The sequence below is a fragment of the Myodes glareolus genome, chromosome 8, assembly GCF_982192425.1.
Source record: "Myodes glareolus chromosome 8, mMyoGla1.1, whole genome shotgun sequence".
Classification (NCBI taxonomy): Eukaryota; Metazoa; Chordata; class Mammalia; order Rodentia; family Cricetidae; genus Myodes; species Myodes glareolus.
Window position 1 is genome coordinate 34,024,087 of NC_142033.1, and position 13,362 is coordinate 34,037,448.

Here is a 13,362-nt window from a genome sequence, read left to right on the forward strand (position 1 = left end):
AGTACGAAGATACTCACAAGCCAAACGGTTGGATGAGCAACTGCTGAGCAAGCTGGGTACCCAGAGAAGAGTCCAAAGCCGAAACCAACCTGGTTCTGGGGCTTACGGAGCAGAGAGTAGACAACGGTGTCGTACTATCCCCATCCTGTCTCTCACCCAGCCAGGCCTAACTTCTGTTTTCCCTGAAATTATAGTGAAGTACGAGGGAAAACTCTGGGGGTTGGGGCAGCTGTCACGTCTGTGCTGGAGTTTGTGCAGAAGCTAGGCGAATACATTGGTTAGTGAAGTCAGTGGAGATTAGAGAAGGAAATCTTCATGTTCGCAGCAGATTCTGCTTAGGGTGAACAATAACTCTGTAAAACACAAGACCTAGCGTAGCCTATGGCATCCATAATCAGCTGCAGTGTGTTCTCCTTGGAGGGAGAAGGTACTGCTGATTGTGAGGAAACTCTTCAACTTCCCAAGTCACTTGAGCAGAGCTGCTAAGCAGCACTGACTGACAGCGACTGCGAACAGGGAGCAGACACCAAGGCCCTGACCAGTCCGATCCTTTCCCATCAAACATGTATGTATCTTCTGCCCACAAAAATCCTCCATTCAAATGCTACGGCCTATGTCAAGAAGGAAAACAGACACCTCCCCACAGGCCCAGCACTCATTCCTCTGCCAGCTGGCTTGCTCTCGGCCTTCCTCATCTTGAAGGCCTACTTCTCTCCACAGACCAGCTCTGCCCCAAGCCTACTCCCTCCAAGTGTCCCCTCAGGCCCACCACTAACTCCTGGGCTCCAAGTCAGACACATTTCTTTCTTGAGGCCGTGGCTGGAGGAAGCCCTGCCTTGGGGGACGCTGAACCCCAGCCACATTGCAAACTCATGGACTCTGCTCTTACCTGGCCTTGCCACTGCTGCTAACAGCAGCCAGATTCTACTTAGTACTCACAATGCCAACCCTCCCGACTCTGATCGCAGCAGCCTGCCTCCACTGAGGGAGAACATAAAAAGAGCCAAATATACCTGGACTGACTAGTCTCACATCAAAATGAAAAATTACTCTACTTAGCTTTTTATCTCATTTTCTTCATCTGATAGCAAGTTGTTTTCACCAGGTCCTTTTCAAAAGGAACCAAAGCCATCTGCAGTGGCATAGGCAATTGCCGCTCCTTGGGAGGCTAAGGCAAGAGGACCAGTTGTTTGGGATCAGTCTGTAAGATGCCATCTTAAAAAGCCCAAGGGAACTGAGGGAGAACACTGTCAACTGGGAGGAGGCCACATGATGCCAGTTATATAAGAAACACAACTTACACCAAGGAGGAAATCTTATGCAGGAAATACTAAGAAAAAATTCCAGTTACGGAAGAGAACTGTTGCAGACTTTGTGTTTTTTATTCCTTTATTTTTCCCTTTATAAGACGTCAGAGGAGGGCTGGAAATATGGCTCAGCCGTTAAGAGCACTGACTGATCTTCCAGAGGACCCAGGTTCAAGTCCCAGCACTCTTTCAGCGGCTCACAACTGTCTGCAACTCCAGGCCCGGGGATCTGGTGTCCTCACACAGACACACAAGCAGGCAAACTTGGTCAAAGCACAGCGGGTCAGGAAAGGCAGCACGGCACTATGGGAAGGACTGGCAGGGCAAAGGCTCCCAGCTGCCCCTCTAGTCTGGCACTACTTCATCACCAAGTACTGACAAGACTGGACCAGGCGACCTCTGAAGTACCATAATTGAGTGACATCTACAAAACTACAGTAAAGTGAGACTCAGAGGGAAGTAATACAAACTTATAGCTGGATTCATTTCTAGTTGGCTGCAAATTTTTTATTTTATTTTTAAACATTTTATGTCTATTAGTGTTTGCACGCATGTACATGTGTACCACATGTGTGCAAGTGGCCTCAGAGGACAGAAGAGGACATCAGAACCCACAGAATGGGAGTCATAGGTAGCTGTGAGCTGCCGTGTGGGTTCTGGGAACCAAACCCAGATCCTGGGCAAGAATAAGCATTCTTAACAGATGGACTATCTCTTCAGAGCCAAGTTTTAAAAGTGAGAGAAATGATTCCCCTGGGACTCCAATTTTGGTGAAGAGATGTCAAAAGAACCATTTTATTATTTTCTAATATTATAGTAATGGTTTTCAACCTTCCTAACAGTGCAACCCTTTAATACAGTTCTTCATGTTGTGGTGAACCCCAACCATAAAATTATTTTTGCTGCTACTTCATAACTGTAATTTTGCTACTGTTATGAATCATAATGTAAACATTTGTGTTTTCCAATGGTCTTAGGCGACCCCTGTGAAAAGGTTGCTTGCAAATCCCAAAGAGGTCACGACCCACAGGTTGAGAGCCACCGTATTATAGTTCCTTTCTAATATATTAAAATATCACTCAGAATACTTAATGTACAGTTGTTTATCAATATTTAAGATACTATTAAAACTGTTGAGTATTTCAATTTTCATTGAAACTGCAATAAAAAAAGATCTGCTGTGTTAATTATAACTTATTACTCCTAGGAGTTATTTTTCTAGCAGGAAAAAAAAAAGATAGTAGGAGAAAGAGGTTTGCTGTTATGGGATATTAGTTTAACTAGGCAAAGATGTGTTACATTTGTTTATGCTGCATTTGTTTAATTTTATAAAATGTGTTGCCTCACCTTGCCTGACTAAGGCACCTGGTTGTTTTAACAAAAAGCTGAATGGCCAATAGCTAGGCAGGGCTGGTGGGCAGAGACTAAGTAGGAGGAAGAGACAGAGAATAAGAGAAGGGAAAAAGAGGAGGAGATGCCCAGCGCCAGCCAGTCAGACATGGAACAAGACATACAGAGTGAAAGAAAGGTTAAAAGCCCTGAGGCAAAACGTAAATGAAGAAAACCAGGTGATAAGAGCTGGTGGGACAAGCACCAAGCTAAAGTGGAACATTCATAACAAACAGCAACTATCAGTGCCGTGGCTGGGAGCTGGGGGTCTGAGGAAGCCTGCTGCAGCTTGCATTCTGCTTTCAGCCAAGACCAGACTTTACTTTCACTTAGAAACAACCCTGGTTGTTTTCTGAAACTGAAAGAAGTGCCTGCTCTCCCATTCTGAAAACAGACCCTAACCCCCCTGTGAGGAAACAAGGGAAGCCCTACACAACACCTTCACCATGGAGGTGGTTTCCAGGCCGCAGCAAAGGAAAAGGAAACTCAATCAGAGCCCAAGGGTTTTCCTGAGTTAGAGAAAAATCTGGAGGCTGAAGAGGGAAAGGAGCTGAGAGGCTCAACACAAAGCCTGGAAGTCTATGAGCCATCTCCTCTGGTCTTTGCCCACACACTTCTTGGTGCGCAGACAGAGTCTCCAGAAGGACGATGGGAACTAAGTAGAGAATGAGTGGACAGAGGAGTGAAGATGGGGGCGCGTGTTTCCACGGCCAGCCTGGGAAGTGCTCATGCTGGGGGGGGGGGGGGGGGAGGCGTGTGTTTCCATGGTCAGCCTGGGAAGTGTTCATGCTGGGTACTGAGCAGGTTCTGCCTTGACACACCAAGTCACCGCTAGGACAAAGACTGCTCTGAACCACCCCTTCGGAGCCACACCGACTCGAAGCAGAGAGGCAAGGAAAGGCAAGCCCAGCAGCCAACACAGAACTCACATCACACTCCAAGGCAACTACCAGGGCAGTGACCACACTCCACAGCAAGAGTCGTCATTAAGAGAATCGTGCCCAACACAGCACCCAGAAACGAAGACACTGGAAAAAGCAGACAAAGTTGTCAAGTGTTCCTAGTAAACAAGCTCTAGATGCTTGAGGAGGCACAAGGACGCCATCCTGAGGAAGAGAAAAATGGAAGGCTTAAAAAAAAATGGAACTTCTGAAATGAAAAGTAGTCTGCAATGAAAGATGTTAACAGGACATTGGACAATGTAAAAGGAAAGATAAACAATGGAAGACATAGCAATAAAACTTTAAAATGAGCAGAATGTGCTATCAGTGGCCACGGAACAGTATCAAGAAATAACAAACATCTTGTAGTTGAAGAAAGATACAGAACATAAAATACATTAAAGGGGTAACACTTAGAAGATTTTCAGTTTAATATAAACTATGAACCCCCATATTCAAAAAAACCCAACAAAACCCAATCAGAACAATAACCAGGAGGACCATGCCAGGAGCATCATGGACTACTTGCTGGAAAGCAGAGGAAAGAGAAAACTATCTCAGTCAACAGACAATATGCTCAAAACATAAAGATGGGAATGACACCAGAAGCTACAGTGCTGAAGATGACAGAAAGACATACAGGAAGGGCAAAGTGTCAGTCTCCGAGTCTGTACTAAGAGAAGCATGTTAGTGAAATCCTCTTCCTCTGCTTCCTCCGCAGCAGCTCTGGCCTGAAAGGACTGTTAAAAAAGTCTGGTTCGGCAAAAGGAAAATGGTATTAGAGACTGGTCTGCATAAGAGGAACGAGCTCAGAAGCAGCGTCAACCTGGGTACCGACAACAGACACACTTGCCTGTTAAAATGATAGGAAGCCTCACAGTGTGAGTCAAAGTATGGCGGGGAAAGTGAGAGTGCATCTTTGTAAGGTTCCCACAGCTTTACACACAAACAACACCGAAAACTGCAAACCTTCAAAAGCCTAAGGCAAGGCCTGGGGTGAGCAGGACTCAATAATACAACAATACAGTAGAGATATGGGTAATAAAGAATGGGAGAAATAAGACTCACAACAAACAGAAAACCCCACCTCAGTCCTAAAGGAGGCACGGGAAGAGGACAAGGTATAACAATGACAATATTTTTTCCTTTGAAGAACAGGTCAGACGAACGGTGAACAACTTTAGTAACACTCACATCAGATACAGCATCAGCATCTTTAGGGCATGCCCTGCCATACCCACATGCACACCATCTTTCAGAAACCCACTCTGAATACAAAGATGCCACAGGTTAAAGGAAGGGGAAGGACCAACTTGCCATGCAGATTGTAATCGAAGGAATGCTGGTGGGGCTGCGTTTCTCACGAAGTTAAGTTCAGAATAAGGAACAGGCACACTTCACAATGCAAAGTGGTCAGTTCATGGAGAACACAGTAATGTTTAAATCTAACATCAGAGCTTCAAAATATATGAGGGAAGAAGGGAGGGAGAGAGAGAGAAGAGGTGACAGAGTATGTTAAAATTGAGGGATTTATGGAAGCAACTGACAGCAATCAGTAAAGACCTGAACACCATCAACCAAATTGACCTAACTAACAGTCACCAGGCAATAGGGACACACGTGGCAAACACTACCAGAGCAGGTCATATACTGGACCATATATCAAACAGACTGAAACTGTACTTCTCTAACCAACAGAATTAAACTAGGTATCCATAAAACAAAGATTAGCTGGGAAACCCCAAACATCTGAAAAATAATCAACATATTTTCAAATGGTCACTGTGTCAAAAAGAAATCACAAGGGAGAGAGGCTGAGATGGAGGAGGATTACAAGATGCCAGGCTACATAACAAGAGCCCATCAAAACAGAACTTAGAAATATTCTAACCAAATGCAGATGAGAATGAAACTTCCCAAAACTCGTAGAATATAGCTAAACACAATAAAGGCTTATTAAAAAGTTCGCCTTAGTGTATATTCAGGCTGGACTGCATGGCTTTGGTTGTTAAGTGATAAAATATGAGTAGTTGGTATTCATCATCACATAAAAAGGAAAGTTTACCAGTATCTACTGAGATGTTCCTTAAAAGCAAAGAACTCTACTGAACACACATAAAATTCATGGCCCTCAATCTACTGGGAGCACGAAGAGCCTGAACCCAAACCCCAATGTCACAACAAGCAATCACTGGGGTTGTGTAAGTGACTGGGACACAAATCCTGCAGGACAAACTGGCCCAGAAGGCTGCCAAGTGGCTGGGCCGATGCCCTGGAGATGTGCAGAAATGTAAGAGCACAAACAGACTGTGAGAACGGCCCTCAGTGAGCAGACCAGCCCACCGTGAGAATGGCCCTCAGCAAGCAGACCAGCCCACCTCGAGGAAAACGGCCCACTGCGAACAGAACAGCCCACCGCAAGCAGAACGGCTGACCACAAGCAGAAGCAGAAAGCAGACAGGCTGGATGGTCAGGCAACATCACGACATCACAGCGACATCACAAGGCGAGCAGCTTGGGACATGGTTATTTGGGGCTGGAGGAAGTCACAGACTCAAGTTCTCTGTTAACTCTGTTGTTTAGTGCGATCTACTGTCTATTAACAACACAACAGAGGTTAATTTCTCCATTTCCCTCTGACTAACCTCCTGTATAACATGGATAAAACACCTGGTTGTCATGGGGCAACAGAATACACATACTAACATACACCATGTATACAGACCATGACACTGACCATGAGAGGTGGTCTGGAGGCACCAAGAAAGAGGAGACCCAAAGAGCTCCTGCAAGGTGGGTCGCAGGGACTGATCCAGAATGGACGAAGCCAGGAAGAAGAAGTGAGACATGAATCTAAAGCACAGAGGGCAGCTAAGAGAATTCTAACACCTAAGCAGGAAGCCAGAAAGAGTTAACTTGTGTGCAGAAAGTTAGGATATTCCTGAAGAGACCTTGACACGTATTATAAAAATCCAGGGGAACCAGGGGAACCGGGTGGTGGTGGTGTGCACCTTTAATCCCAGCACTCAGGTGGCAGAGGCAGGCAGATTTCTGTGAGTTCAAGACTAGCCTGGTCTACAACACTAGTTCAAGGACAATCAAGATTCCTGGCCTCCACCTCCTACATATAATTACATAAACGCAAACATTACATGTAACTCTCATCTATTTCTAGCGCCAATTCTGTGCACACGGTGACTTCATTAGATGGCAGTACCAGTATGACAAGAACTAGGGCTCCACAGAGCAGTACTAATGTACCACTGCAGACAAACTATAATTTACCGTGGAATACATTTTTGGTGCTAAACTGGTAGAGCCAAAGAGTGAAGAACAAAAAAGAGCACAGAGAAGGGAAGAAGCCCTCCTCACTCTACTAAAAAACAAACAGAACTATTAAGAAAGCAGCCGAGTGAAGTCTAGCCATCTGAACCCAACAAACACACAAACACACAGAAAACACAAGTCTGGAATAAAGCACAGTTATTAGGGATGTGGCCGGGTCTCCGGGAACATACAGCAGACTTTCCACCCCAACCCCCACCCCGGGGAACTGCCACAAACTTGGACTTGAATCACTAAAGAAACAAACAGGAAATCAGCCTTGGTTTGAATTCACATTCTTTCCAAATACAGTAACAGTTTCCAAGCGAGACTGGATTAGGTTGATCAGTACTCTAGTCCCTCAAGGGACAAGGGTCTGTCCTGTGAGAATGAACAGCCTTTCAAACCTATCTGACTGTTCTGATATCACGTGCTCCTATACAGCTGTGCCTCAGGCAGGCACAGGAGCTGGATTTTGGAACGGCTGCCACTGAAATTTTTAGCGAACACACACCTTTGCCCAGAATCAGTTTTTCAAAGCATTAGAAACCTATTCATGCCCTGGGAGTAACTTTTCAATGTCTTTGTAAAAATCAAATCTCCAAAGGCAATAAAAGAGGGGTGGGGAGGGGGGACATCTGGACAGGTTCCAGAGAACTCACCCGTGCAAAGTCAAACGCGTATCTGTAAATGAGCTTAAAGTTTGTTGTATCGTTTAATAATGATCTTAAGTAATCCAAAGTAGCTCTGAGTTTTTCTGTTGTGTCACATCTAGGAAACAGAATAAAGGCAAATTACAACCTGAGTGGGCGTTTGCTTGCTTTTTTTTCAACTGGAGTAATATAAAATCAAAAGAATAAAAACGCCAGAAGCTGGACTGTGTCCATCATGACCAGCTGCTTTCTGCGCTTTTAGTGAGTGACAAAGGCACAGGAAAGTGGATACACAGCACCCAAGCACACATGGACACACACCCTTCACATTTACGCCCCTCACATGCGTGCACCTTGTGCTGTGCCACCTGAAAGCCTCAATGCCGCTTCCCATCAACCCTCATGCCATCTCGGTGTCCTGCCAACGTTTCTCAGCTAGCAAGCACACAAGCTGGATCATCGCCAGCTGCTTGACAAAGTGCCCTTGTTGCTGCTTTAGCGACCAGTCTAGCTGTCTTTGTAGCCTGTCACTCTGTCAGGTAATTTCCCTGTGGTTATGCGTGCTGCTGATGGGAACATGGCACTGTGTTCCATGTCCTTCCAGGGCATACCATGAGGAAGCTTGCCACATCAAGCTGTTCCCTATTGCTGAATTAATTTGTATGGCTTGGGAAGGAGTAAGCACCAGATTCCCCACTTAGTATTTATTTGTGTGTTCATATGTATAAGCATGTAGGAGCCAGCGGTTGGCTTCAGACATCATTTCTCAGGTGTCCCCCTTGCTTTTGGAGACAGGGTCTCTCACTAGCCAGAAATCTACCGAGTAAGCTAGACTGACTTATCGGGGAGCCCCATGGAACCCCAGGGAACTCACTTGTCTTCATCTCCCCTGTGCCGGACTTCCAAGTACATGCCACTGTGCTTGACTTTTTATATGGGGAGTGAGGAGCAACTCAACCCTACTGCAATGTGCAGCAAATCAACCGAGCCTTCTCCCCAGCCCCCGAGTGTCCATCTCAAAGTCCTTTCTGAGCTTTGAAGTACAAAATGGTCTGTGTGATGACTCAAGACTGCTGACACCCAGTTCATCATCTTTTTTCCAACTTGCTGTTTTTCTGATGCCTCACCATCCCCATAAGTAGGCTGTAAATCCACTTCCAGATCAGAAAGACGGACTAGCGTGGTGACACTAGTGATCTAGACTGCAAATCAGTGACATTCAGGCACATCAGTGACGGTCCCCCATGCCTTCGACTGGTGCTCTCCTACAGCCCCTAATGAATGCACCTGGTAGCCACTCCAAGTTCCTCCCCTGTGCTTCACCCCTGTGCCCCACCCCAGCCTCTGTCACCTCTCAAGCCTCTCCCAGGGCAGCACGGGCAGCGGTGCTGCATGGCCACTCCACACCCCAACTCATCCACACACAGCGGTTTTATAGCCTTGCTAGGGCCACACCCAAAGGTGCAGAGCAACAGCTCCTGACCTGCGACCCTGTGAGGAGCTCTGGGCTACACCACCCTCTCTGTCTCTCTGTGGACTTAGCAGTTTCTTTTCACTGAGCAGATTCCATCTGCTGCTGTCTTATTCTCTGCAATGCACAAGCAGCCCCAGTTTGGACGGGGGGTCACTGACCCTGTCTGCATCCTCCTGACATGCCTCTACCAATCTCTGAGCACTTCTTGCTCTCTGGCACAGAATGTTCCAGCCCCAGACTTGAAAACAGCTGTTTCTCCAGGGAGCCCTGACGACAACAACGTGTTTTTACCAGTGAGCGACAGTGTTTATACTTTTGATAAGGAAGCACACTAATTAGTTATTTTTACATAATAACTAATATATAATAAGCCTTAAAGATGAGAACCAGGCCAACAAGATGGCTGGCGGGGTGTGGGGGTGGACCACTTGTGGCACAAATCTGGTGACCCAGGTCCTATCCCTAGAACTCACTTAGCACCAAGAATCGACTACAAAGTCCTCCTCTGACCTTGTGTTCTACTGGTGAGCTGTCCTGCACTGTTTGAACTCACCGAGAAGCTGGTTCTGGAAGAGGGGTTGACTGTCTTCTGGTCCCAGCCCTCACTCAAACAGACTTTATGTCAAGCGCCATGCTTGTCGGGGCATGGATGCGCCTGCCCTACCCCAACTGTGACAGGGACTAAGGAGAACAACAGAACAGGTCAAGAATAAAAATGAGGCACCCTTAAAAAGTGCCAGAAGGCAAAAAGCACATCCTTCCACCAGGGGTCACCCACGGGTTACCCTATAATATAAAAGGGCCTGAAGTGAGGGAAAGGAGGTGGCCAGGGAGAGGCTGAAAGTTCAGGACAGGACACAACTCAAGGTGGTTGGGTACTCCAGCTGACCTCCTCAGTTCTCCAATCCAGTCTGTTTCCAGAGGATCTGATGAGGTCTCTGCTTGCTCTTTTACTTGGCAGTCCACCGGAGGGACACTGCTCTGCCTGGACCACCCAATCAGGAACTCTAGCGATGCTGCTGGGTTGTCGCAAGCCCCTGACTTAACTTTCCTGCTGTTTTTGTTTATGGAAGTGTCATCCAAGGGGACTTCTCTATCAGGAATTCCGCAGGCTGCTAAAAATGGCTTTCCCAGTCAATCCCGCCGGATGGTCTGCACACCCAATTAGGTGATGTTTGTTACTATAGACTTATTTTTTTACTTAAATCTGCTATGATATACTTAATAAACTCACTCATTATTCAAAACCCAAAAGGATGGCTACCACGGCTAATTCTCCTGACCATCTAGATTAGACCTCTACATGCACAGTGACCCGTGTGCCTGCACACACCAGCTCCCTTTCTCCAGCAACACTAAAACTGTCCGATGTAGAGGGTGGCTTCTTGTGTTTCTCGGCAGAGCCTTTATTTATTTGCTAGAATAGATACTATATAATCTATTACTATCATATGAATGCTTACTTTAAAAACTATAATATAGTTCAAAATACAGCACACTACTTTGTTTTTAGTGAAATCTGCAAAAGCTCCTTTTTGGTGCAAAGTACAAATACAAGTGAGTCTTGCATCTCTCTCCTAAAATAATACTGTCTAGAATCCCAAAACTAGAGGATTTACTTCTCAAGAACTGAACAATCTAGAATGCCTTGTATTTCTTCCTGATGTCAAAAAATAAAATATTAAAATTAGATTATTTTAGAAGTGAGAAAAAAGTTTCTTCAAGGGACTAACATGAAAGCTGAGAAATACCCAAGAACTAGAGCATGTTTTTGGAGAAGTGGGGTTCTCCAGATGTCAGGGATGGCATGTGCAAAGGACCAGTGGCAAACGGAAGAGGGCAAGTCTTACAGCTTTAAAAACAATGCATCGCGGCTAGAGAAGACAAACAGAGGGAAAGTGCACACGGAGAGGAGGAGGTAGGGTCAGACCTTTAAGTCTCCCATGGCCACCACGGAGAGTCCTCCCACCATGAAGAGTCCTTTCACCACGGAGAGTCCTCCCACTATGGAGAGTCCTCCCACCATGGGAGAGGTCAGGCTTGCACTTTCCACAGCTCTGGGAACCTCTCAAGAATGTGGGGGCAGGAGGAGTCAAGATGCTGAGAGTCTAACCATAGACCTAGCGTCAGAACCCAAACGAGGATGGCAGAGATGAGAAAAACACCCAAGGCAGCATAGGGGCAGGAATGTCTGGGATGCAGGAGTGGCAGCTGGCTTAGTTGGCATTGGATATACTACTGTAGAACCAAGATCTTACTAAAGAAAAAATTAATAGCATTATTAAAAACGGCAGTGGCTTACAGAGGAGGAAGCCAGTACATCTAAAACAAGTTTGCTCTTCGCTGGAAAGGAAACCCAAGGGCCAGACTGAAATGGACTGTTTAGTTTAGTCCCAGGCGATAGCGTTTTCACAAACTCAGGCACAAGAACCAGAAAACAAAGTAGCCCTGGGTGCTCGGCAGAGCAGCAGTGAAACCAAACACAGGATCTGCGCCCAGCCTGGATGTGACCTTTGCATCCCTAAAGAAAGATGTCCCTATGTTTGAAAGACACCTAGAACTTACATCCAGTTGTGAGAAATGAACAAATCTCTTAGTTTAAATGAGATAAATATCAAATGCACATACAGAATTCCACCTCATGTATCCATGTATTCTGCCACACAGGCGCTTCCCTATAAACTCAGAACACATGCCACAAGGAGAGAAGCTCACCCTGCCTGGAACAATAGGTTGCCATCTAGTGGCCACTCAACAAGGACCCTTTCTGAGGATAAGATTATACAGGTAAGGGAGAGCGAAGAACCAGGTTTGGGATGCTCAACCCAGAGAGCTTTCTAGAAGTGGCCATATTTCCACCTTAACTTTATACAGGATAAAAGTCACAAAATTCAGGGAATGAAACACACTTCTAAGTACAGACTGCTCTCCCTACAGCCCCTCCAAACCTGAATCCCTTCACTTAGTCCAAGCTATTTTTCTAGGCCACCTTTTTAGTTTACACAAACTGGCCACTGATCTAACCCCTCCCCAAGCTCCAGGCACTTCCAGTTCTAACGCAGTCCCACTGTGGGCAATAGTCTCCCAAGAGCCCGCCATTTTTACCCAAGACATCACTACTGTCTCTCCCTGGTTTCCCCTCCTTTCCCATTCACACAGCTGTGTGCTGAATCTTAACTCCCAAGGCAATCGTATAAAAATGTGGGTCATCCTGCTCAGTGGGTGGCCTCACATCCAGGCACAAAGGGAAGAATTAATAACCAAAAAATAATAGTAAAAAGGGAGGGTGTGAAGCTAGGAGGGAGACGGGGGGAGGGCACCAAGGGACGGTGGGAACTCTAGTGGGTGGCAGTGATCAGAATATACTGAATAAATGATTCATAGGACTTTGAACAAGTAAATAAAACCATTATTTTTAAAATTTTGGAGGTGATTGAGTCATGAAGGCAAAACCTTTATGAAGGGGATTAATGTCCTTAACAAAGCAGCCTAAAGCAGCTTGTTTGGGCTAACCACCCTGTGAGCACAGAGCAGCAGTAAGGCACCCCACAATACACACAACTAGCCAAATCCAAGCTGTTGCTAGGTGCCAGAGCTGCGGGAGCCTTGGCCCGCACTTCCCTCCAGAACTGTAAGAAATAAACCTCCATTGCTTATAAGCAGCTCTGTGTCTGGTGCTCTGTTATAGGGATTTAAGTGAAGTAAAATGTGTATCACTGCATATAAGTACAGGTTTGTATCATACGTACATGAGCTGCAGTTTCAGTCTAAAGCATTTCATGGCACAGATTTAACAAAATGAAAATGACCAGCCAGGCAGTGGTGGCGCACGCCTTTAATCCCAGTACTTAGGAGGCAGAGGCAAGCAGATCTCTGAGTTCGAGACCAGCCTGGTCTACAGAGCTAGTTCTGTGACAGCTGTGGCTACACAAAGAAACCCTGTCTAGAAAAACAAACAAAGAAGAAAACGACTAAAACCAGGAGGAGAAATTTAAGACAGATTTCTTAAAAAACAATTTCTAAACAGAAATCTGAGACATGACAAAAGCGGTAACAGATAAAAGACAGACCGCGTTCCATCGGGTAATGCTGCGTTTTCCTGTGGCCTTGGTAAAGCTATGGTATAAATAGGATTTAGCTGACTCACCTAGCAGAGTGACTATTACTTCTGAACCTCTAAGTGTTATTTCCAGGCCCTGCCCCTGATGGACTTTGTCTTGGGGACGGTTCCCTTTGCGGTCACCCTGGCTGCACTTAGGATCACCCAGGAAGCA

The 13,362-nt window shown here is 45.9% G+C and overlaps 1 protein-coding gene across 7 annotated transcripts in view; it reads right to left on the reverse strand.

Annotated features, from left to right (window-relative positions):
* Dcun1d4 (defective in cullin neddylation 1 domain containing 4) overlaps positions 1-13,362 on the reverse strand; it is a 90,411-nt gene that overhangs the window by 9,236 nt on the left and 67,813 nt on the right. For all 7 annotated transcript variants that reach the window (XM_048414875.3, XM_085691776.2, XM_085691777.2 and 4 more), the window contains one exon: positions 7,624-7,732. In XM_048414875.3, the coding sequence (XP_048270832.2) occupies positions 7,624-7,732 (109 nt within the window). The remainder of the gene's footprint in view (positions 1-7,623; positions 7,733-13,362) is intronic.